This window comes from Marmota marmota, unplaced genomic scaffold (assembly GCF_001458135.2).
Source record: "Marmota marmota marmota unplaced genomic scaffold, marMar, whole genome shotgun sequence".
Lineage (NCBI taxonomy): Eukaryota > Metazoa > Chordata > Mammalia > Rodentia > Sciuridae > Marmota > Marmota marmota.
This window is the reverse complement of record NW_026000185.1, coordinates 22,462,078-22,484,733: the sequence shown is the minus strand read 5'-3', so window position 1 is coordinate 22,484,733 and position 22,656 is coordinate 22,462,078. Positions and strand designations below refer to the sequence as shown.

The 22,656-nt window shown below is 54.0% G+C and overlaps 1 protein-coding gene across 1 annotated transcript; it reads left to right on the top strand.

Moving 5' to 3' along the window:
• Positions 1–4,598: 4,598 nt before the first annotated feature.
• Positions 4,599–13,358, top strand: Asl (argininosuccinate lyase). The gene is made up of 17 exons (XM_015491381.2): positions 4,599–4,689; positions 4,888–4,941; positions 7,733–7,927; positions 8,257–8,340; positions 8,596–8,652; positions 8,763–8,860; positions 9,975–10,052; positions 10,138–10,215; positions 10,639–10,691; positions 10,963–11,025; positions 11,203–11,317; positions 11,465–11,549; positions 11,640–11,699; positions 11,939–12,022; positions 12,735–12,815; positions 12,961–13,067; positions 13,160–13,358. The coding sequence occupies exons 2-17, from the start codon at positions 4,930–4,932 to the stop codon at positions 13,302–13,304; spliced, it is 1,395 nt and encodes a 464-aa protein (XP_015346867.1). The 5' UTR covers positions 4,599–4,689; positions 4,888–4,929; the 3' UTR covers positions 13,305–13,358.
• Positions 13,359–22,656: the final 9,298 nt, after the last annotated feature.

Genomic DNA, 22,656 nt, shown 5'->3' with positions numbered 1-22,656 from the left:
AGAGTGGGCACTATTCAGGGGGAAAAAAGGGAAGAAAATGGCAGGTGTGAGCAGGACAGGGAGAAGCCATGCCTTGTGCATGTTGAGAAAAGGTATAATGGCAGCCACACCCCAAAAACCCCAACATGGCGCCTGAGGAGCTTCTCTTCCTGCCTCTCCCTTTCCCGCCGGTGCCAATATTCAAATCCCGCTGGCGGGAAACCTTAGCCCCAATAAGAACTAACTTCTTGGGCTCCGGAACTGACATCTGGAAGAACTTACCAATAAACAGGTGACCCGTCATTTACCTAAGCCATGCCACCTCTCCTTAGATCTATATAAGCCCACAGCCTTTTGTAATAAAGCGGAACCTCTCCGGTGATTTGTGTCATGTGGCGCCTTCCATTCGTAGTGCGGTGCAGTGTCTTTCAGTGCACACTACAAGGAATGTTAAGGAGTCCTTCAGACAGAAGGGTGATGACAACCTGGAAATCCAGAGCAGGAAAGGAAATGGAGAAATAAAGAACACAGAGATGGAAAACACACCGGTCACACCTAAGACTGTGCTGACGATTCACGTCTGGTGTGCGTGTACAGGGATGTGATGAGGAAATCCCACTTCTATGTGTGAGTATAATGCACCAAAAAAAAAAAAATTAAAATCTCTATAAGCAAAACTTACCACTTATGCAAAATGACAATGAATTGGGAATAGAAGGAGCTTCCTCGGTCTGATAAGGGCATCTATGAAGGCTCCAGTGTGGTGGGTTGAACCGTGTCACCTCTACTACTTGTGGACAGGACCTGAGTTGGAAATAGGGCATTGCAGGTGTAATCAAGTTAAAGTGAGGTCACACCAAATTAGGGGAGACCCTAAACCCCATGACTGGTGCCTTCAGCAGAGAAAGGAGGAGGAGACTTGGATACAGAGATGCCAAGGAACAGGGAAGAAGCCCGTGGGAAGGTGAAGGTGCAGCTCAGAGAAAGGCAGCCACAGGACCAAGAAGGCCAGGAATGCTGGGTATCACTAGGTGCTAGGAGGAGACAGGAAGGACACCTCCCCAGAGCCTTCAGCAAGCACCCAGCCACGCGGAGACCTCGAGGTCTTCATGGCTAACAATACATTCCTGTTGTTTTAAACCAGATCAATTGAAATTTGTGTTTGTGGAAGTTCTTTAGAGCAGGGCTAGGAAACTAATGCAGACATGAAAGAAAACATTGCTCGGAGAAATTAAGGAAGAATTTTAAAAAAAGAAGATATACACTTTGTTTATGTGTCCGTAGACTCAATGTCCTTAAGTCAATTCTCTCCAAATTGACTGATAAACCAAGGCAAGCCCAGTTGAAATACCATCTTGTAGAAATTGACAAGCTGGTTCTAACATTCACTGCAAATGCAAAGGATTTAGAATAGTCAAAACAACTCTGAAAAAAGAAAGATGAAAAGCTAACACTGCCTGCTTTCAAGAATTATGACATACCACAGTATTCAAAACAGCAGTGTCCACTGTAATACCAGCTTCTTTGGAGGCTGAGGCATCAGCAATATGAATTCTGGGCTGGCCTGGACAATTTGGTGAAAACCATGTCTCAAAATAAAGCTAAAAAGGAAAAAAAATAATAAAAATTAATAAAAGTAAAAAAGGCTGGGAGTGTGACTCTGATAGAGTGCTGGTTCAATCCCCAGTACCACAAGCAACACAAAACCCCTCATGGGATTGGATAAAAATGCACCAATTCTGCAACAAAACAGAATAAAAAGTTTAGAAATAAATCCACACATGTGCAGTCACTGATTTGTGCTAAACATGCAAACACAGATGGAGAAAAGCCTTTTCCACAAGTGATATTGGACAGAAAATGCAAACTAAGCTATAGTTACTGAAAACAGACGGGTGCTTTCTTGGGGGTGGGTGGGGAGAGGCAGGAGGAAGGATCTGAAAGGGGCACGGGCACTTGGATATGAAGAGTGTATTCACGGGCTGGGGATGTGGCTCAAGCGGTAAAGTGCTCGCCTGGCACGCGAGCGGCCAGGGTTCGATCCTCAGCACCACATATAAACAAAGATGTTGTGTCCGCCGAAAACTAAAAAATAAATATTAAAAAAAAAAGTGCATTCACTCTCCTGATTATGGTGGGTTTCATAGGTGTGTGCAGGTCAGATCTTATGTTCTTTAAACATTTGTATTCTATTATGTATCAAATCTCAATAAAGCTGATACATACACATTATAGAGGGGTGTGTGTGTATATGTGTGTATCAGGTTCATTAGTGTCTTAAAATGAAATTGTGAATATTTTTTAACACTTGGAAATTTTCAAACATACCCTCCCCAGTTGACTCCATTGACATGTTGCCGGCCTCAGCAACTAAGCAAGACCCTCAGCAACTTAGCAATACCCTGTCTCAAAATAAAAAATAAAAAGGACTGGAGATGTGACAGAATGGTAAAGCACCCATGGGTTCAACCTTTAGTAGCACACATACACCAAAAAAAAAAAAAATTAAGAAGAAAGGAAAAACATCTTCTATACATAGACACCAATACTATTTCTTTCTTTCTTTTTATACTGAGGATTGGACTCAGGGGCACTCAACCACTAAGCCACATCCCTAGACCTATTTTGATTTTTTTTATTTAGAGACAGGGTCTCACTGAGTTGCTTAGCACCTCGCTGTTGCTGAGTCTGGCTTTGAACTTGTGATCCTCCTGCCTCAGCCTCCCAAGCCACTAGGATTACAGGCATGCACCATTGTGCCCTGCCCAATCCTCTTCTTCATTCCTTCCTATAGATACACATTTCCTTCCTGATATTGTTTCCTTGGTCTCCTGGCAATGAATTTAGAATGAATTTAGTCACCAAGTTCTCCCTGAAAAGGCCATGTCCCTGAGCAAACACCCAAGGATGGTTTTCCTGCCTCTAGAGGAAGGCAGGACTGTGCCTGTCACTGGCTAGTCAGTTACCAGCACAGGAAAGATGAGCAGGAAGAACAGGTCATCTCTAAACACTAGGAGATATCCCTCTCTGACCTCTGGTCCATACAGGCCAGAGAGGGCTCTGAAAGGTGAGTGTACCAGCCATGTGTGAGGTAACACTCAGTACAAACACAGTCTATCAGCTGCCCCACCAGGCAAGGGGTCTGAGTGGACCTTGCAGCCAGTGTGGGAACATGCTAGAAGGAAGACGCTTTGGGTCGCTCTGGAGAGCAACAGCAAGTGCCTCATTATTGCAGACTTCTTTGATCACCATCAGACCCAGATCCCTACAGACTACAGGGCAGGGCTGCTGGCATCTGGGGACTGAGGTTAGTCCACTTTTCAGGAATTGCTGGGGTTGTCTTGATCACATAGCACAGTGGAAATGATGGATAGGATTGAATCAAATTCTCAATCCTTGTTAAGTGACAGGTGTCTAACCCTAACCCTAACCCTGTATTTCTTTTTATTTTTAACGAAAACTTTAATAAAGTCAAAAACATAATTTTAAAAGAGGGCTTTGCATGTAGTTGCAAAGCTCAGAGATCTTGACAAATAACTTACCTCTGCTTTAAGAGTGGGATTTTTGCACTCTATTGTGTATACCTTTGAGGTGAAATTTGTTTTAAAGGAGCACACCATTGCATTATTGGAGATCCATATGATTTAATATTAAAAATGTGGCTATTGAGCCGGTCAGAGTGGCGCATACCTGTAATACCTGTAATCAGGAGGCTGAGGCAAGAGGATCACAAGTTCAATCAATGCCAGCCTCAGCAACCTAATGAAACCTTGTTTCAAAATAAAATATTTTTTAATATTTATTTTTTAGTTATAGGTGGACACAATATCTTTATGTATTTATTTTTTTAATGTGGTGTTGAGGATTGAATCCAGTGCCTCACGCATGGTAGGTGAGCACTCTACCTCTGAGCCACAACCCCAGTCTTCAAAATAAAATATTTTTCAAAAGGGCTGCGGATGTGGCTCAGTGGTAAAGCACCTCTGGGCTCAATCCTGGTACCCCCCGCCCCCAAAGAACAGACCATTCTCCAACTTGTGACTTACATTTTCATAAAATTTGATTTCCACAATTTAGCTCAGGAGATCTGAACAAAATGAAATTCCAACCAAGCATGTTGTTTGAAACTCTTTGATGTGTTTCTAATGGATTTGCAAGAAAGTCCAACCCCCTCCTCATCTGGATCCTTAACCCTGCTTCCTTCATGAACTACTCTGCAGCCACCCTGGTCTTGCTCTGCCTCACGGTTTCTGGGCTCTCTACTCTCTTTGGGACGGGAGTCATTTCTCAGGTCTACCTCTGGCGCGCAGGAGGTGCTTGCTGAATGAATGTGAATGAGTGACTGAAAGCATGGCAAACATGCCACTTCACCTCACACGTGTGGCCTACATGGGTCCCAGCCTGTTGTCACACCCTACATGGGCCTCAGCCTGTTGTCACTGTCGACCCCCACCCGGATCGGCCGTGCCTGCGCGTCTGCCAGCGCAGCTCGGACGCTGGTCAAGGCTCCCAGAGCAGGCCCTGCCCACCGCCACCGGGATGGCCACGCCCGTGAACGTGATTGGGCTGCTGGGGCGACGCCCACCTCACTCGGCTGCCCCGGATTGGTGAGACCTCCCCTGGAGGCGGGGACAGGGCGGGACTTTGCTGACGCCATCCGGGCCAGAAAAGCGCTGCTGGCGGAGGAGGGGGACTGCGCGGCCAAGAGGGGTGAGCGTGTTGGGCACGCGGGGCGGGCGGCGCCGGCGGCAGGGCGGGACCGGAGATAGGGGACCGGGCGCGAGCGGGGGCGCCGGGCTGCCCGCGTCCGCCTCCCGGTTCTGCGCTCCGCCCAGCGCTGCCGGGCTCTGAGCAGCCCCGCCCCAAGGACGTTGTGGCCGAAGTCGCCAGTCCGGTCTTGTCTTCCAGACCGGAGGACCCACGCGCCTGGAGCACGCGGAACCGCCCAGCATGGCATCAGAGGTGAGTGAGACCTTGGGGGTTCCGGTCTCCGGGCCTGCCAGCCCCAGCCGCCACCTGCGCGCAGGAACCTCTCCTGTCACACCTGCGGTGGGCCACCTTCCAGGAGGCCAGCACCACTGGGCACATTGGCCAAAGCCCGGCAGAGACCTTTGCCAGTGCTCACTAGTGTTCCCATCACTGTCTTCCCACTCCCCACCTTGTGCCTAGATGACCCCAGTGGAAAGCCCTCCGACGACTGGAGGTTGGCTGGCCCTGCCCTGACCTGACAGTGTTGTTACCATCCAGAAAGGTGCCATCCACACATGCAGCTCCCTCACCTCTTCATTCCTTCTTCCCAATGTCCTCTTGCCAGTCCCCACCCTACACAGTACCCGTCTCCTGCCACAGAAGCTGTCCCTGTATATAGAAAAGGTAGCAGCCAGAAAGTGTCCTTGCTGTCCACTTCTGGCCTGTGGGAAGAGCCAGTAGGTAAGAGCCTCGCTGTGGCCCTCCCTGGTCTCAAGGGGTGCCTGACCTCCGCCTATCTCACAGTGTCTCCTCCTGACCTCTAAATGGCAGGAGTCCAAAGCACAGGCTCCTGCCTTGGGCTGCAGTGGATTTATCTAGCAAATTAGGATAATAACAGGTGCCTGCCTTCATCTCTAAGGTACTGGATCATGAGGTCATTGCTTTGAACCCTTCAAGCAAACGAGGCTATTAGCTTGAAGCTGATGAAGGGAACTCGAGGCCTGAGAAGCAGCTGTCTGGGTTCCAGTCCCTCTGACCCTCATTAGCGGGCGAGTCACTTCCTCTCTCTCAGTTCATCAGAATAAACAGGTTAAGAATGTCTGCCCTGCTAGTGTCTGGATTGTGGTGGAGGGCCTGGACTTTGGAGCCAAACTCTGTACCAGAGTCACTTTAGCTCTCTAAACATCCTTCTGCGCTTGTAAAGCAGGGGTAACAGTGCCCACCTCAAAGCAGGGTGTAATAGCTCTTGGAATCCTTCCTACAGGGCCACTAAAATAGGTACTCAATTAATGGTGGCTAACAGGACGACATGATGTTCCCTGTGCACTGCAAGTTGGCTGTTGCTCATTCAACCCTGCCCTTCTGCCCCCAGAGTTCATTCTGGACCAGCTGTCTCCTGGCTGGGGGCAGTGCCCTCTCCTACCATGATGGGCCTACCCTCTCTTCAGTGACCAGGAGGCACCTCACTCTGACCTCCTCCTGCTATCCTTTTGAACGCCTGCCAGTGGGATGGGAGCTTAGTCCCAAAGTATGGTGGTCTGCCTTCTGACCAGCCTCTGGGTGGCCTCAGCTTGCCCCAGGCCGTCCTGTGGGATGGTGCTAATTGGTTTGGCTGCAGCTCTGCTTGTTACAGTTGTAGTTATTACTAACAACTCAGGCAATGAGGCCCTGAAGCCTGCCAAGGGAGGCAGTGCCAGTCTGCTGAGCCTCCTCCCCAGCAGGCTCCTGGCTGGCTTGGATTCTGACTAGCTGGCTCTGGCCCTGTGTCCTCTGTGGTCAGGCCCAGGGCCCCACAGGGTGCTTTGCTGAAGATCATCTTAGTGGGGCAGCTGAAGGGTCAGCCCTGCTCACAAGGCTGGTGGGGGTGGAGGCTGCCTCTACAGGGCAGAGCCCCGCTGGGCACTGTCGGATCAGTTCACAGCCTGGGGCAGAGCATTGCCAGCCCCTGTGGTGCACATTGCAGCCCCAGGATCCCTGGCTGCTCCCCAGTAATGAGAGCACTGACTGAGCCCTCTCTAGCACCAGGTGTTATACTGTGCCAGTGTGTGGCACATATATCTGATTGGGTGTTCACAGCAAGACTATCAGGTGCTGTTATTACTCCTGCTTTCAGAGAAGCAGCCCTGAGGGTCAGAGAGGGTGTGTAGTGTTCCCAAGGTCAGTGGTTCACAGAGGCAGGGCACTGCAGGGGGCGGAGGAGGACATTTGTTCACTGGCCCCTTGTAGACACGCCTCCCCTCCATGATGCAGGTGAAGTAGCCAGCATGTTTCCTCCTGGTCCTGGGCACTTGGCGCTCAGGCTGCTCCCAGGTGTTCCGCAGCCCCTCCCCTCTGCCCCTCTGCTCCTCTGCCCCTTGCCCTGGCCTATGCCCTCGTTCAAAACACAGATTTTGTCCTGTCTCTGTCCTCAGCTCCTCGGGTCCTCGCCTCCTAGAAAGACAGCAATGGTGAGGGGTCAGTGGTCTCCAAATCCCCAGGCAATGAGGAAGAGAGGTGCAGGAAGCCAAGGTCCAGGACACCACAGCCCAGGAGAGGGACCCTGGTGGAGCATGGGGCTAAGGCGTGGGCTGCAGTCCCGGCCATTGGTGGGAGCCAGCGGCATGGCTCTGTGCCTCTGGCTCCCCTCTGTAGAGGACAATAGTGGTGCCTACCTCAGAGGGTTGCCGTAAGCACATGCCAAGCAATTAGCATGGTGCCTGGCACACAGAGAGAAAGCGGTATATGCTCACCAATATTTATATACATGTCATTATCTTTGGTGAAACTCAGGTTCCAGCAGGTGACTTCTCACCTTAGTCCATGGTAAGGAAGGACCAGGATTTCTGTTGGTCCTGGGGATGCCACCATGAGTAGGACACATTCCTGTCTTCCATATCCAGCCACGTTCCCATGCTCCTTCCCGAGAGCTCTGGGCAAGGCCCTCATCCTTTGAATCTCAGTTTCCCTGTCTGTCCAGGGAGAACAATCCTGATCACTGACCCCATCAGCAAGTTCCCTGGGGGCCCTTTTTTGAGAGGCATTATTTAGGTGGGTGGGTGACTGATTTTTCCTGCTGTCCTGGTAGAGCGGGAAGCTATGGGGTGGCCGGTTCGTGGGTGCAGTGGACCCCATCATGGAGAAGTTCAACTCGTCCATCGCCTATGACCGGCATCTGTGGGAGGTGGATGTACAGGGCAGCAAGGCCTACAGCCGAGGCCTGGAGAAGGCAGGGCTGCTCACCAAGGCCGAGATGGACCAGATACTGCATGGCCTGGACAAGGTACTCCCATGTCCCAAGCTGCACCAGACCCCTTCCCTGCGACCCTGGGCTCCCACCAATTCCCGAGCACAACTTACAGTGTGCTGAGCCTGTGGCTTCCCTGTGGAGTGATTGTCTGATTAGAGAACTGCTATGTGGCCATGTGCTATGTCTGCTCCTCATCTTTCAGTGGTCCCCATGTGCCCCATGGCCTATGGCAGAGATGTATAAGTGTGAGGAGCACCCTTAGGGCTAGGACTCCTGTGCTAGGACTTAACTTCTGTGCAAAGACAGCCATCGGGGAGGGCAGAAGCCAGGACAGGGGCCTGGGTTGCTGTCACCCACTGCAGGTGGCTGAAGAGTGGGCCCAGGGCACCTTCAAGCTAAACCCGAATGACGAAGACATCCACACAGCCAATGAGCGCCGCCTGAAGGTATGACTCTCCCCGCCTCATGGCCCCCCTCCACCTGGCCCAGCCACTCATGTCATTCTGTTCTTCCTCGTTGGCAGAGTGTGGTTGGGACCCCTGAAGGGGAGGCCTTGGTAGAGATGGCGAAACCACGGTCACTCCGGGGGCCCTGGGGTAGGGAGGGAGAGCCACAGGTCCTGCAAGGACCCCTGCAGGCCTGGGTTGACCCTGGGGGCTGTGAGCAGGCAGTGCCTGACCCTGTGCCTCTCTTCACCCCAGGAGCTCATCGGTGAGACTGCAGGGAAGCTGCACACGGGACGGAGCCGGAATGACCAGGTGCCACCAGCTCCTCCTCCCTGGGAGCCCAAGTGGCATTCAGCTGGCAGTGCCTTGGTCCCCTCAGGGGCCAGCAGTCTCCTCCCTGAGTGCCTCTTCCTCTTCCCCAGGTGGTCACAGACCTCAGGCTGTGGATGCGACAGACCTGCTCGAAGCTCTGTGCCCTCCTCTGGGAGCTCATCAGAACCATGGTGGATCGTGCAGAGGCGTGAGTTCCCCTTCTGCCCCCAGGGACACCCAGATGGCAGAGGGGACTGTCAGGGCAGCCAGCATCTCCCCTCCCTGAGGCAGATGGCCTGAGCACCAGACCCAGGTGGCCATGGTGACCAGTTAGTGAGGCTGGCTTTGGGTGTGGGGAAGTCCTGAAGCAAGGTGGAGTGGCCAGGAGGGACACCTGGCTGCCTTCCCCACTCCAGGCCACCCTTGCTCAGCAGGCAGGGAAGGTTGGCCCTCGGAGGGTTGGAAGGCAAGTGCCAGACCTCCAAGGCAGCACCTGGCTGAGCCTCGAGAAGTCAGAGTGGCTTGTCGGCCTGCTGGTGCCCATGTCCCACCCAGCAGGGCCGGCACAGGACAGAGCCCAAGGATGCCTCCCACCAGCCTCATCCCAAGCCTGGGTCTCTGACCTGAATCCTTTGGAACCAGCTTTGCCTCTTGCAGACCTGGCCAGGGGCTACTGGGAAGTTCCAGTGTGGTGGGACTGACCTTGGTCAGACAGGCTAACCCCCCTCTTCCCCAGCTCTCCATGGTGCTGTTTCACAGACCTCAGCCACCTGGGCATAGAACTGTGCCCCCCGTCACCCCACCCCACCCCTGCTGCTGGGAAGAGCAGGGAGTGGGTGCTAATGAGCACAGGAGATTTTATGGAGTTATGAAAATATCCTAAAACCAATTGCAGAGATGGTTATACACAGAACTGCATGACGGGCAGATCCCACGTGGAGTCTGTCTCAGTGTAGCTACTCATTTAAACAAAACAACCAATCAGAATCGTCCCCGAAGCCCCTGTGCCTCTGCCTCACTTCTTCAAAGTGCCCTGTTGTCTCTGGGGTCCTTCAAAGAGTCTCTCCTGTTTAAAAACAGGCCTCACACCTCAAGGTGGTACCCCCCATGGCCTCCTCCCCTGCTCTGGCCCCTGCTCAGAGCAGCCAGGCTAAGGGCCTAATCCACCCTTGGTCCCGGAGTGACCTTGTCCCTGACCATGGCCCTGGCCTAGTCCTTGGACCACACAGTCGCACCTCTGCTTTGCCCAGAAGACCTATTTGTGCCTAGGCCTATAGTGTCCTCTGACCTGCCTCTTAGCACCTGCTCCTCCTCCCCCACAGTGAGCGGGACGTCCTCTTCCCAGGGTACACGCACCTGCAGAGGGCTCAGCCCATCCGCTGGAGCCACTGGATCCTGAGGTGAGCGGCTGTGGCACAGGAGCAAGTGAGGGTCGTGTGGGAGGGGAGGCCCTGCTGCCCTGACCCCCCAGCCTGCCTCCCACAGCCACGCCGTGGCACTGACCCGAGACTCCGAGAGGCTGCTGCAGGTGAAGAAGCGGGTCAATGTCCTGCCCCTAGGGAGGTGAGTGGGGCCCAGCGCCTTGTGGGCCTGGAGGGGTTGTGGGCACTGCTGGCCAGTCAGCATGGCCCTGGGGGTTTGAAGAGGAGAAGCAGCAAGCACAGAGCCAGCCAGGAAGCCAGGCAACTGGCCAGGAGGAGAGGATGAGGGCTGTACACCAACCCCCAGCTCTTCCAACATGGGGCCGACTCAGCCAGAGAACATGTCCAAGCAGGGCCTGAGCTTTCCAGGAAAGCTCCTGGAGAGCCCAGCTGGCCACTGCAACCTGCCATTTCCCCTGCATGGGGACAAGTGTTCTGGCACCCAGGGCTGGGCCAGGGAAGGGATGGGGCCTGGCAACTAAGGCTTGGTTCGGTGGGTACATGTAGATGTGCCAGGGCCTGCCTGCCAAGAGCCCTGGTCACTGTGAACCCCCTGTCCCCACAGTGGGGCCATTGCAGGCAATCCTCTGGGTTTGGACCGGGAGCTGCTCCGAGCAGGTGAGGAGCCCTGCCCATCTTCCCTGGGGAGAGTCACTCTCAGCACCTGCCAGGTGACCCCCCCACATGATTACCTGCAGGCTCAGAGGTGACCGAGGTGACCAGGTGCTGGGCACACTCAGGGTTCCTGCCTGGGCCTCTGCAGAGATCCCATCCCCTCCTCTGATCCTTGATCCTGAGGGGAGTCGGGGTCGTGGCTGGGCATCCTGGTCCAGGGTGAAGAGGACGCTTCCTGCCCTCCAGCCCAGCCCCATTTCCTCCCCACCTCCAGAACTGAACTTTGGAGCCATCACTCTCAATAGCATGGATGCCACCAGTGAGCGAGACTTTGTGGGTGAGTTCTGGGTGCCACCCACTCATCTGCAGGACCAGTCCTTGCATGGCGCCCCATGTTTGTGACCCAGCCTGGGTCCTCCCGGGTTCTCCACCCCTGGATCCACCTGGCTCAGCTCTAGGCCTGGTAGGGAACCAGGAGGGCCTGCTGACTGAGTGCCCGCTGTCTCCCTCCAAGCTGAGTTCCTGTTCTGGGCTTCGCTGTGCACGACCCACCTCAGCAGGATGGCCGAGGACCTCATCCTCTACGGCACCAAGGAGTTCGGCTTTGTGCAGCTCTCAGATGCCTACAGGTGAGTCTAGGCGGCACCCGGCCTGTCCCACTGCCATGGCTTCCTTCCTCTTACCTCCTTGTCAGCAACATCTGGACAGCATGCTGCTAGGCCTGCAGGGCCACCCAGGGCAGGGCAACCCCTCAGTCCCAGCATCTCTGTCCCCAGCACTGGAAGCAGCCTGATGCCCCAGAAGAAAAACCCAGACAGCCTGGAGCTGATCCGGAGCAAGGCGGGGCGCGTTTTTGGGCGGGTGAGCAGGGCAGGGGGGCAAGGTCTCCTGGCCAACCCAGCGGGTCCAGAGGCACCCGGGTCCCATCTCCTGAGACTCCCTCTCCTGCAGTGTGCTGGGCTCCTGATGACCCTCAAGGGACTTCCAAGCACCTACAACAAGGACTTACAGGTCTGAGGTCGGGGAGGGGCGAGGGCCATCTGCCCCCACACCACACACCAGGCCTCAGGGCCAGGCACACCCAGGCAGGTCACTGGGTGACTGCTGCTCCTCGCCCTGCACACACAGCCCTGTGGCTGCCTTGGGGCTGTGTTCTTCCTTGGTGTGGGGGTGAGGGGTGCTCAGTGGTCCCAGTGGGAGGAGTGGGGACAGAGCTGCGGGGCCCTCACCTGCTGCTACGGACCCCCCAGGAGGACAAGGAAGCTGTGTTTGAAGTGTCAGACACCATGAGCGCCGTCCTCCAGGTGGCCACTGGCGTCATCTCTACACTGCAGGCAAGACTGGCCTCCCCTGTCCATCTGCTCTTCTCCCTCCATCTGGGGTGGGCATGCCTGGGCATGGCTGGAGGTGGGCTGCAAGACTCGAGGGCTGTGCCCTCTTCTCGGGAATCCCAAAGGGCCAAAAGCTGCTGCAGTGGAGGAGAAACAGGTCCAGGGCCCAGGGCCCTTCTTCTGGCCAGGCGGGTTCTTAAATCATTTATCAGGGAAGATTTCGGTTACAACAGTTGCAGAACACATCAGAGTGGCTTTGTACCCATGCCCAGCCACAGCGTAGACCCTGCTGTCTTGCTTCAGCGTCTGTACCTACCCCAGTTATCCTGAAGCAGTCCCACCCCCTCATCACTGCATTCCCAAGTCACGCTTGTGTCTTGAGCACTGGTCCTCAGAGCCTCATCCTGGGACTAGCCGCATCCGTGTCAGCTGAGAACCTGACAGAAAGGTGGCCCCAGGCCCCACTCCAGACCGCTGACCCCCGTCCTTTAATCAACCCTGCAAATCATGCTGTGGCGAAGGCTCTTGCAAACCCAAAGGCAGCTCTGGGGGCTCACCTAAAAATGTCAGGAATTATGAGAAGACGGGCAAGGAGAGAGTAGGGCAGATCAAATGGGCAGGAGAGTCTGCCCAAGTAGGGGACATAGAGGGTTTGGGAGCAGGCCCTGTGTCCAGGGACCCCAGGGCTCACGACTTGCTTGGTTGACGTCCCCAGATTCACCGTGAGAACATGGCTCAGGCTCTGAGTCCGGACATGCTGGCCACTGACCTGGCCTACTACCTGGTCCACAAAGGGGTGAGTGTGAGGTAGCTAGGCGGAGGGCATGGGACAGGGCTTTGCCCTGAGCTGTGCACAAGGGAGGTCAGGAGGGGACAGGCACACCGGGTAGAGCACAGTGGAGGGAGCTCACACCAGTGCCACCCCTGCCCTGCCCCACCAGATGCCATTTCGCCAGGCACACGAGGCCTCCGGAAAAGCCGTGTTCATGGCTGAGACAAAAGGGGTCGCCCTCAACCAGCTGTCCCTGCAGGAGCTGCAGACCATTAGGTACAGCCTTCCTCTGCTATCCCCAGGAGGGAGCCTGGTCACCCCACACAGGGCAACTTTGACTCCCTGACCCATTTCCTGCCCTCCTCCAGCCCCCTTTTCTCAGGCGACGTGAGCCACGTATGGGACTATGGACATAGTGTGGAGCAGTACACAGCCCTGGGTGGCACCGCACGTGCCAGCGTCGACTGGCAGATTGGCCAGGTGCGGGCGCTGTTGCAGGCACAGCAGGCCTAGACTCCCCACAACGTGCTTCCAAATAAAACGGGCCCCAGAGGGGTGCAGCATGTTCTCGGCCGACCCTGTCTCCCTCAATGGCGCACTTGCCAGGATCTGTTGAGCAGCTAGTAGGGGCCCCCAAGGAAGTGGAGAGGATGGTGACCTCTCACCTGGGTGTCCTCAGCAGTGCCATGGTGGCTCCTGGTGGGCATGGCATGTGCCCTCCTTCCCAGTATCCTATGGACGCCCTGCTTTCCTTCTCTCCTGTTTAATGCACCCTTCCCTGGACATTCAGGCACCATGACAGGTGTCCCTTGGGCAGTGGTCTATGCCAGGGCTGCAGGAGTAACCGTGCCCTCTTGAGGGGCATGGTGTACTTGGCGATGTGTGTTGTCAGGCATGGGGCCAACTTCACACACAGGTGGAAATGGTGCCTCCTCCACCCTCAAGAAGATATGCCAGGAAATCTCCCCCGGACCTGAGGCAAGGGCCTCAGAGAGGTGGCATCTCTCCTGCAGACACGTGGGGACAGCCACACCAACCTGCCAGGGCCCTGGCACTTGGGAAGTGTTCCAAAGAGCCCAGACTGGAGATGTCTTCTACACAGATAGCCTCAAACCCTGATAAGAAATGTCTGAAGTTTACATTTTATTAATGACAAAGAAAAGCAAGGAAAACCCAAGGGAGAATAGTGGTTCTGGGAGAAATGAAGAGGTTTCTGTACACTAAGGAACCAGAGTGCCAGCAGTGGGGACACGCCCCCAAGCCCAAGGAGGAGGGGAAGCTGCAGCCACAGACAGATTTTCCAAGGGAATGGTCTGGGAACTAGCTGGAGATGCAGATTTCAGTCAGACCTAAAACAGAGACTGGATCTGTTTCACCAAGTCCTCTGGGGGACTCCAGTGTGTGCTCAGAGTCTGAGAATCACGGTCACCAGTCTTGCCCTGACCTGGAACCTGCTCTTAACAAACTCCTGGGTACCTCCTGCTGCATGAAAGTCACAGCACCCATCCAGAAGGTGCCTAGAGCCAGTCCAGGGAGGAAGGAGGCCCGTAGATACCCATCAACAGGTAGTGATGCTTTGCCCTCAGTGCAGGAGGCACTCACTGCACACACGGGGTGCTCACCTGCACTCATGGGGCACTCACTGCACACACGGGGTGCTCACCTGCAATACAAGGCGCTCACCTGCACACACGAGGTGCTCACTGCACACACTGAGTGCTCACTTGCATACACAGGGCGCTCACCTGCACACACGGGGCCCAGCCCTACAGATGAGAACCAGAACAGAGCGGGTGGGGAGACTGTGGGAGCCTGTCTGCCTTCTTGGGGGGCACCGTGCGATCTAAGTGGGGGATCTTCTTAGATGACCCTGTTTAAAGTTCCTCCCTGACCAATTAGGGCCTTGACACAGCAGCCTGGCCACCTGAGACCTGACCTCACCAGAGGGCAGGGGAATGGGTGGAAACAGGGTATCACACCCTCCTCCAAGGGCTGCTGTGCCTGACGCTCTTCTTCACACCTGCCTATCCTGGTCTGCTACCTGATCTTTTCCACTTCTCTACTTTTTTGTTTTCAACCTCAGCATCTGGGGGATGGGGACATAGCTCAGTTGGTAGGGTGCTTGCCTCGCAATCACAAGGCCCTGGGTTCAATCCCCAGCACCACACACATACCAAAAGAACATAGTCAACCTTGGCATCTAAATACACCCAAACTCAGTGTGACCCTGTATCAGTTTCCTGTTGCTGCTGTAACAGATACCACAAACCTGTGGGCACAAAACAACATGAGTGGAGTCTGAAATAGGTCTCACTGAGATGAAATCAAGTGTCAGCAGGGCCAGGCCTCCTTCCCAGGTTTTAGAAGAGAATCCACCCCTTGCCGTTGCCAGTCTTTAGAGGCCCTGCGTGCCTTGGCTTGTGGCCTCTTCCTCCATCTCCCAGTCCAGCAGATGTCTCTGCTTTAGTTGGCACAGCTCCTTCTGACCCTTCTGCCTCCCTCTTACAAGGACCCTTGTGATCACACTGGATCCAATTAGGTAGTGAACACAATCTCAAGACCCTAGTCATATTTACAAAGTTCCTTTTATCATTTAAGGTACCAGATTAACAGGTTCTAGGGATTGTGGTGTGGATTTCTTGGGGGTCCCTGACTGCCAGGGGCACCCGATCTTGCAAGACCAACTGTCATTAAAGCCTTGCTTTTTGCTGTACCTGTCTGTTTCCCAGTCCCTTCTTTAGGCTTTAACAGGTGTGTTTCTCACACAAGGTCCCCAGTCTTAGCTAATGGCAGCATCAATTGAAGTCCAAAATCTCATCTGCATGGAATCATCTAAATGACCTAGCCGGGTGTAGTGGCACTCACCTGTAATCCCCATGGCTTGGGAGGCTGAGGCAGGAGGATCTCGAGTTCAAAGCCAGCCTCAGCAACAGTAGGATACTAAGCAACTCAGTAAGACCTTATTTCTAAATAAAATACAAAATAGGGCTGGGATGTGGCTCAGTGGTCGAGGGCCCGAGTTCAATTCCTGGTACCCTGCCAACACACAAGAATGACCTAAATTAGGTACAAGTACAGCACCACCCAGGGATGACTGAGTGTAGGCCTTCCTGGGGCCACAATTCGTCTGTCTAATCCTGGGAAACTCACGACTGTGATGAGGCTTAAGTGAGTTCACACACATAAACTCCAGAACCCATTTGCTCCTAATGCAGTGCCTGGACCAGCACAAGGTAACAGTCACAGACATTCCAGTTTAAAAAGGAAGACGATGAAGGAAAGAAGGAGTCACTGGTCCCAGGCAATTTTGAATTGCAGCTTGGAGAACTCCAAGATCTTGAAGGCCTCAAGGCCTGGGAACGGGCTGATCCTGGGCTCTGCCCCTGGCCTGTACCACCGTCCTCTGAGTTATCCTTACCAGCCGAGTCCTGCCGGTGAGGTTTGGAGAGAAGCTTGGAAACCTTCTTTAATTTCCTCTTGATGCTGGACATGGGAAAGCCTGACTCAGGACACAGAAGAGGAACCAGCTCAGGAGAGCACAAACAGGTCAGGCTTCGCTTGGGTCCCGCTGAAGGGAGGAGCACTGACGGGGGACCAGGCTGCTCTGCCAACAGGGAGGTGAAGCTTGTACATTGATCTGGGACAGGGCAGAGTCAGGTCATTGGCACTGGCCAGGGGCATGCTCCAAAAGACATTCCACAGATGTCTCTTGAGCAAGGCTTGGACCACCAGGGGCTTGTGCTCAGCTTGTCCTGGGAACTGCCGTTGTCCTGTAGCTGGTTCCACCACCCTATGCAAGCCTGGCTTGTGGCTCCCTCAGGGCCTTGTGCTACAGAGAAAGGGCCTAGGATGCTTGGGCCGTGCAGCGGGTGAAAAGGCAGGCGGTGGGTTGGAAGAAAGCCCCAGGTCCAGGGGGAAGCCAGCATGTCCACGTGCAGAACCTAGGGGAAGCTCCCCCCCAGAGTTAAGGGGACAGATGTAACATGAAGATGGAGATCCCTCTCAGCCACCCATCAGACACCTGCAGGCCCAAGTCCCTGAAAAGTCACCTAGGCAACAGCTGCTGTCATCATCCACACGTCAGAGGTGTGACCTCCAGCAGAGCCGGCTGCGTGGCCTTCGAGGTTGACTAGGTGAAGCTAGAGGTTTATTTGGTTTCCCCTGGTAACGATGTCATCCGCCCCTGTGGTTCCCTGGTGTCTCGCGATGGCTCTGTGGGAGGAGCACAGGGTGGGGGCAGCCTGCCTGCCTCAGAGGATGTGCCCAGAGTCGCCTGCCCTGCCAGCTCCTGTCCACCCATGTGGCCCCAACACTGTTTCTCTCACTCTGTGCCAAGGGACTTTTGCTGGCAGAACGTCCTTGAGAGCCCTGTGGGTTTCCTGGACAAGAAGCTCCTCTCCAGAGATTTCCTGGGTGATCCCATTTCTGTTCCTGGCTTCTGCTTAGATACCTGAGGGACTCCATGAGACACATTCCTGATCTCTTCAAGAGCACTGTGTGAAATGCTCTGACCCTTCTTGGTACCGGGGATTGAACCCGGGGTGCTTAACCACTGAGTCACATCCCTGACCCTTTTTATTTTGAGACAGGGTCTCACTGAGTTGCTTAGGGCCTTGCTAAGACACTGAGGCTGGCTTTGATCCTCCTACCTCTGCCTCCTGAGCTGCTGGGATTACTGGCCTGCACCACTGAGCCTGGCACTCTGGCCATTCTTGATCCTTTCAAGGCAATAGCAAACCGTCAAACAACACCCTGGGCTTCCTCTGTAAAGCATGCTTTCCTGACAGTCATCTCCTAGTTTAAGTATCCTTAAACTGGATACTTAAGTATCTTGCATGTAGACAGGCTGAGAATTTCCCAAATTATGAAATCCTGGTTTCTTTTTGCTTAACCACTCTTAGCTTGTGCTTCTCCTTGCACATTATGCCAGATAGAGAGAGAGCAGGCAGGTGCCTGGCAAAGGGGCATGAGGTGGGTCTATTGGCTGTGGGCTGGGGGCCTGCTGCACCTGAACAGTCAGTCTGTGCACCACACAGACCTGAGCCCTATTTCCAGGGACAGCAGCTTTCCATTCTTCCTTGTTTCTTCTGGTAGTCACCCCCTTACGTCAGATGAATTAAATTATGTGGCTATTTGTTGATTTATTGATTTACTCAATACCTATTAACATTATATAGTCATCACAATTAGTTAAGAGTTTGCCTCTCTATAACCATATTCCGCATCCAACACTGTGCTGGGATTGTCCATGGTGTGACTCCACCCTCCACCCCGAATCACAGTCACCACCACATGCCCAGTGTTTCACTGATTTAAAATACTCATCTGCAGCACAGGCCAAGGCAGAAGGCTGGCAAGTACAAGTCAGCCTCAGCAACTCAGTGAAAGCCTGACTCAAAAGATGTACCAAATATAAATAAATTAAATAAACATGAAAACACCTCCTTTCTGCCAATATTACTTTTCCAATGGTCAATCGAATCACAAGACCCACCAGGACAGCCCTGGGAGCTTCTGGTTTTGGACTCAGTTCACGCTGAGCTCTCCGGTACCTCAGCTTAGCTACAGCCCGATGTCCCTTGGTGGCATGTCCCTGTCTCAATGTCTGATCTTGGATCCTGCCGCTTCCCCATTTTGTTTTGTGTCCATATTTCCCTTAGTAACATCTTCTTAATGTCCTAAGAAAAAGTGGATGGAAATTACAGTTTTAGCATGTTTTGTTCCTAAATCTGTCTTTACTCTCATAATTGGCTGAGTTGAGAATCTAAATGGCAGATCATCTTCCATGGGAATTCTGCATGGTGCTGCTGTGCTTTAGCTTTCAGTGCAGCTGGAGACATCCCAGGTCGCACTTCCTCTGGCTCGAGGTTCCCAGAGCCCCAGCCTCCCAGAGCGTCTATTGTGACTCAGAAGCTGGCTCCTTGCAGCAGCTACTTTCTGCTGGGCTGTGTCATGAGTTGTTCCCACTGAGATCTGGGAGAAGGGACTTTCGTAGGAAGAGGACCAGGTTGATCTTTCCTAAAAGCAAGATTGGAAGGGGTGGGCCATTCTGACAGCTCCCTCTGTAGGATTAGGACCCTCGAAGCACTTCAAATGCCACCTGTGCCCCCCCCCCCAGGCCTGCTGTGGCTCCAGCCCTCACCCTGACACCTGCTCCCTCCCAGGCCTGGTATGACATTTAATCTCCTTGGCTCTGAACATCCACCTCTGGGATGTGCCGATGGGGAGACAACTCTGACCCATTCCCAGCCCTCAAGGGTGGGCTCAGACCCTGGGCAAGCAGGGCCCACAGATCAGAGACCTGGACTGAGAAGTTTAGAACTGCCTCCTCCTGGGTGGTGAGCTTCCTCCTTTTCATCTTTTTTCCTTTGCAGTGAACATAAATAAATAAATAAATAAACAGTCCCTGGGTTTTATGCCTTCAGGGAAGGGAAGAGAAAAAGTAACTTTCAGGTTTGCTGTAATATTCTGCTAATTTTGAAAAAAAATAAAGTCACAGAGCTAAAAACTTTTTTTTCCCTGATAAATTCTGGTGCAAATAAGAACTATAAACAAAAGCCAATAAATTTTAAAACCCCAAAGAATGATAAATAAAGGAAAAACAAACCTCTAAAAAGTAATAAAAACAAAAATTAATAAAAAATAACAGTTATAGAGTAAACATACTTAATTTTAAAGCATTAAGAGGCAAACACCACATATCATCATGTATCACAGATTCCGTTAATATAAAGGTGAAATAATAACAGACAGACTTGGTCTTGAGGTAGGAAACTGGAGCTACAGAAAAGGAAAGGCCGTCTCAGGAGAGTCTTGGGAATGCAGGAAACACCACTCAGGACCAGCAGAGGCAGGTGTCTCAGGTCAGTTCCCTTGGCCCATGCCCTTGACTCCACGCCCACACCTGCAGAGAGTAAGGTGGGAGCAGTGAGCCGCTGCTGGGAACATGGGTGAATGTGGTTGCTTTGGCTGTCCCTCTAGCCCAGTCCCTGCCAGCGGCCAGCCTGAGAACTGATGAATGGGAGACCGAAAGGAGCTCACAGTACTCAGGACAAACCTGCCCCAGGGCCCAGTGGAGGCCCAACGGCTTCCCAACTGCAGCCTGGGGAAGTTATAGGGGGCGAGAATCACAGGAATTTTGCTGTGAGGCTGTTGCTAGGGGTTGTCAGGGAGAGTCCTTGGGTGGACCAAGTATTTTCAGGATTTCAGTCCCAGATGACAATTTCCTTCCTTTGCATGATGATAGAATGTTGTCTGGGTTCAGGTCAGGCTAAGTCAGGGTGACCGTGAGGTGACTCTTGTTCTTGGATGGAGGATGTGTTTCAAAATGGCACTGCCTGTGTCAAGTTCTCCCCGACAGTGGGCACCTCACACAATGGGGTTGTTAGGGTTGTTGTTTCTCCCTCTCCAGGTGGCCCGCATTCTCCTTTGAACATGTATCTGCTTTCCAAAATAAACCACCTGTGTCTGTGATGAGCACATGCTGAGATGCCCTTCTGGCTGGTGAGGTGGTACAGGCCTGTAATCCCAAGGACTCAGGAGGCTGGGGCTGGGTGGCTCAGTGGCAGGGCACCCCTGGGTTCAGTCCCTAGGCACTGCAACAAATACCCCTAAAAAGAACCATAAAGAAACGTTTCCAGTCCCAAATGGCAAGGACCCCTGTCTGGAGTAGAGGTCCCCCTCTCCTGGAACTCCTCCAGGGACAACCTCAGCCTCAGTGTCCTGCACAGAGCCCTTGGGTTTCTAAAGCAGTGGGCATCCACTTATATGCTAATGAATAGCTGGTGTCCCCTGATTGCCGGGGGAACCAACTGTCCTTAGTCCACTTTGAGGAAGAGGAAGGGCTGGAGGTTGATCGGTCACCTCTGGATAATGACTTAATTAATCGTGTCTAGTGATGACACCTCTGTCAAACCCAGCTGACATTCAGAGGGCACCCAGGTGGGTGAAGACCTGGAGGTGCTGGGAGGGCCCCTGCCTGGCCCTTCTCCACCCTGTTTTTCCTGGGTTGTACCCTTCATGAGAAACCAGCAATCTAGTAAGAAAACCGCTTTGCTGACTTCTGGGGAGACAAGTGTTTAGGATAAAGAGAGATACGGTGAATCTTTTTTTTTTTAATTGTAGTTGGACACAATACTTTTATTTTATTTATCTTTCTGTGGTGCTGAGGATCGAACCCAGGGCCTCACATGTGTGAGGCAAGCGCTGCACCACAGAGCCCCAGCCCCAGCCCTTTATAGTGAGTCTTAAAGGAAACACCCACAGCCATGGAGACAGGAAAGCACAGGTTTAAAGCTCCAGTCTGAGTAGCTTGGCCCGTGTCCTTGACCCGCCCTTGACCTGTGCCTTTGGCCCGTGCCCTTGGACCCCGTGTGCAAGCAAAGGAAACACTGGCGTGAAACTGTGCCCTCCCGGTGCCTTGGCCTCCAGCCCCGCGCACTGTCCTCCCTAAATACTGACCACCACTCGGGTCAGTCTCCCTGGACACCAGGTCCTTGCTTTGCCTGCAGGCGGCACTCTTTTGAGGTTCGCGTCCTCCAACCTCTGTACACGCCCCGGGGACTGAAGCTGCTGAAATCCTTTTCCCTCACACTTGCCAGGAACACCCTGGTCCCCTTCTCTCGGGGACTCCTTGGACCCTCGCTGTGAGCCATCCCAACAAACCGCGGAACCTGAGGAGCAGGATTATCGCTGGCGAAGGGCACAGGTGACAACCCTGCCTGGCGACTGGGAGGCAGGAAGCAGCCCAGGACAGCCTGGACCGTGGGCACCTGCTTTCCTTCCCATCTTCCCTCTGTGCTTCAGCCCATCCTCTCTTGCTCACCCACAATCTGCCATGGGCGGAAGGGCCACTGGAAGCCAGGCCACGGAAGCAGGTCCACTGAGGCCTGCCCACAGAGGCCCGCCCACGGAGGCTGGTCCATGGAGGCCTGTCCCTGAAATCTCTCCTAGCTCCTGCCTGCTGTCCCTGAAGGACTGGACGCCCGTGGAAGCCTCTTTATAAATCAACTGCATACTGGTCAGGAGTGCGCAAAACCCTCGCATCCCCAGCAGTCCCTAGTCCCAGGGCAGGGACCACGTGGGGACCAAGGCAGGTGCCCTGGCTCAGGTCTCCTCGACCATCAGGACAAGGGCACGTGGCTTCCCTGATGCTCTCCTCTCCCCAGCAATCCCGGCCCTGGACTAGGGTACCGACATGGACCAGGCAGGGCAGAGAGCAGGCAGCCCTTCCCACACGCCGACCCGCCATGAGATGGTCCTGATCCTCGGAAGGGCCCAAGGGTCCATCTCACCGAGAGCCACTGCGTGACCCGCTGCGCAGCCCGGGACAGTAGAAATGGGAAAGCGACCGGGAGGCCTCGCTGCAGGCCTCGGCACTCCTGTCCCCCTGCAGTTTCCTCGAGGGCTTGTGGGGGTCCTTCTGCAACTCGGTGGCACACGCGCCGATCCCGACTCCTGCCGGCAACAGGAGACCGCTGGGAAGGCAAACAGCCTCCTGGGCCTCGACCCGCTGCAGGCTAAGGGCTGGGGTGATCTCTCCACACACCAGGGCTGCCTCGGACCTCCGGCAGCCCCACCTCTCTGTCCCAGGGTCCAGATGCTCGAGCAGGAGGGCAGCTCCGAGTTCTGGTTCCCAGGGTAAACCCGCCGTCCGTCCTCAAGGCCCAGGTGCTTGAAGGAGGAAGAGTCTTAATACCATGCCCCTGATGCCCGGAGCAGTGGTGCACGACTGTGATCCCAGTGGCTCGGGAGGCTGAGGCAGGAGGATCTGAAGTTCAAAGCCAGCCTCAGCAACTTAGCCAAGCCCACAGCAACTTAGCGAGGACCTGCCTCTAATTAAAAAAAAAAAAAAAAAAAAAAAAAA

Excerpts from the sequence above, each read along its gene's own strand:
- Asl (XM_015491381.2), top strand. Across the intron at positions 7,928-8,256 it reads TACTGCATGGCCTGGACAAG|GTGGCTGAAGAGTGGGCCCA; the intron begins GTACTCCCATGT and ends CACCCACTGCAG. Across the intron at positions 13,068-13,159 it reads CAGGAGCTGCAGACCATTAG|CCCCCTTTTCTCAGGCGACG; the intron begins GTACAGCCTTCC and ends GCCCTCCTCCAG.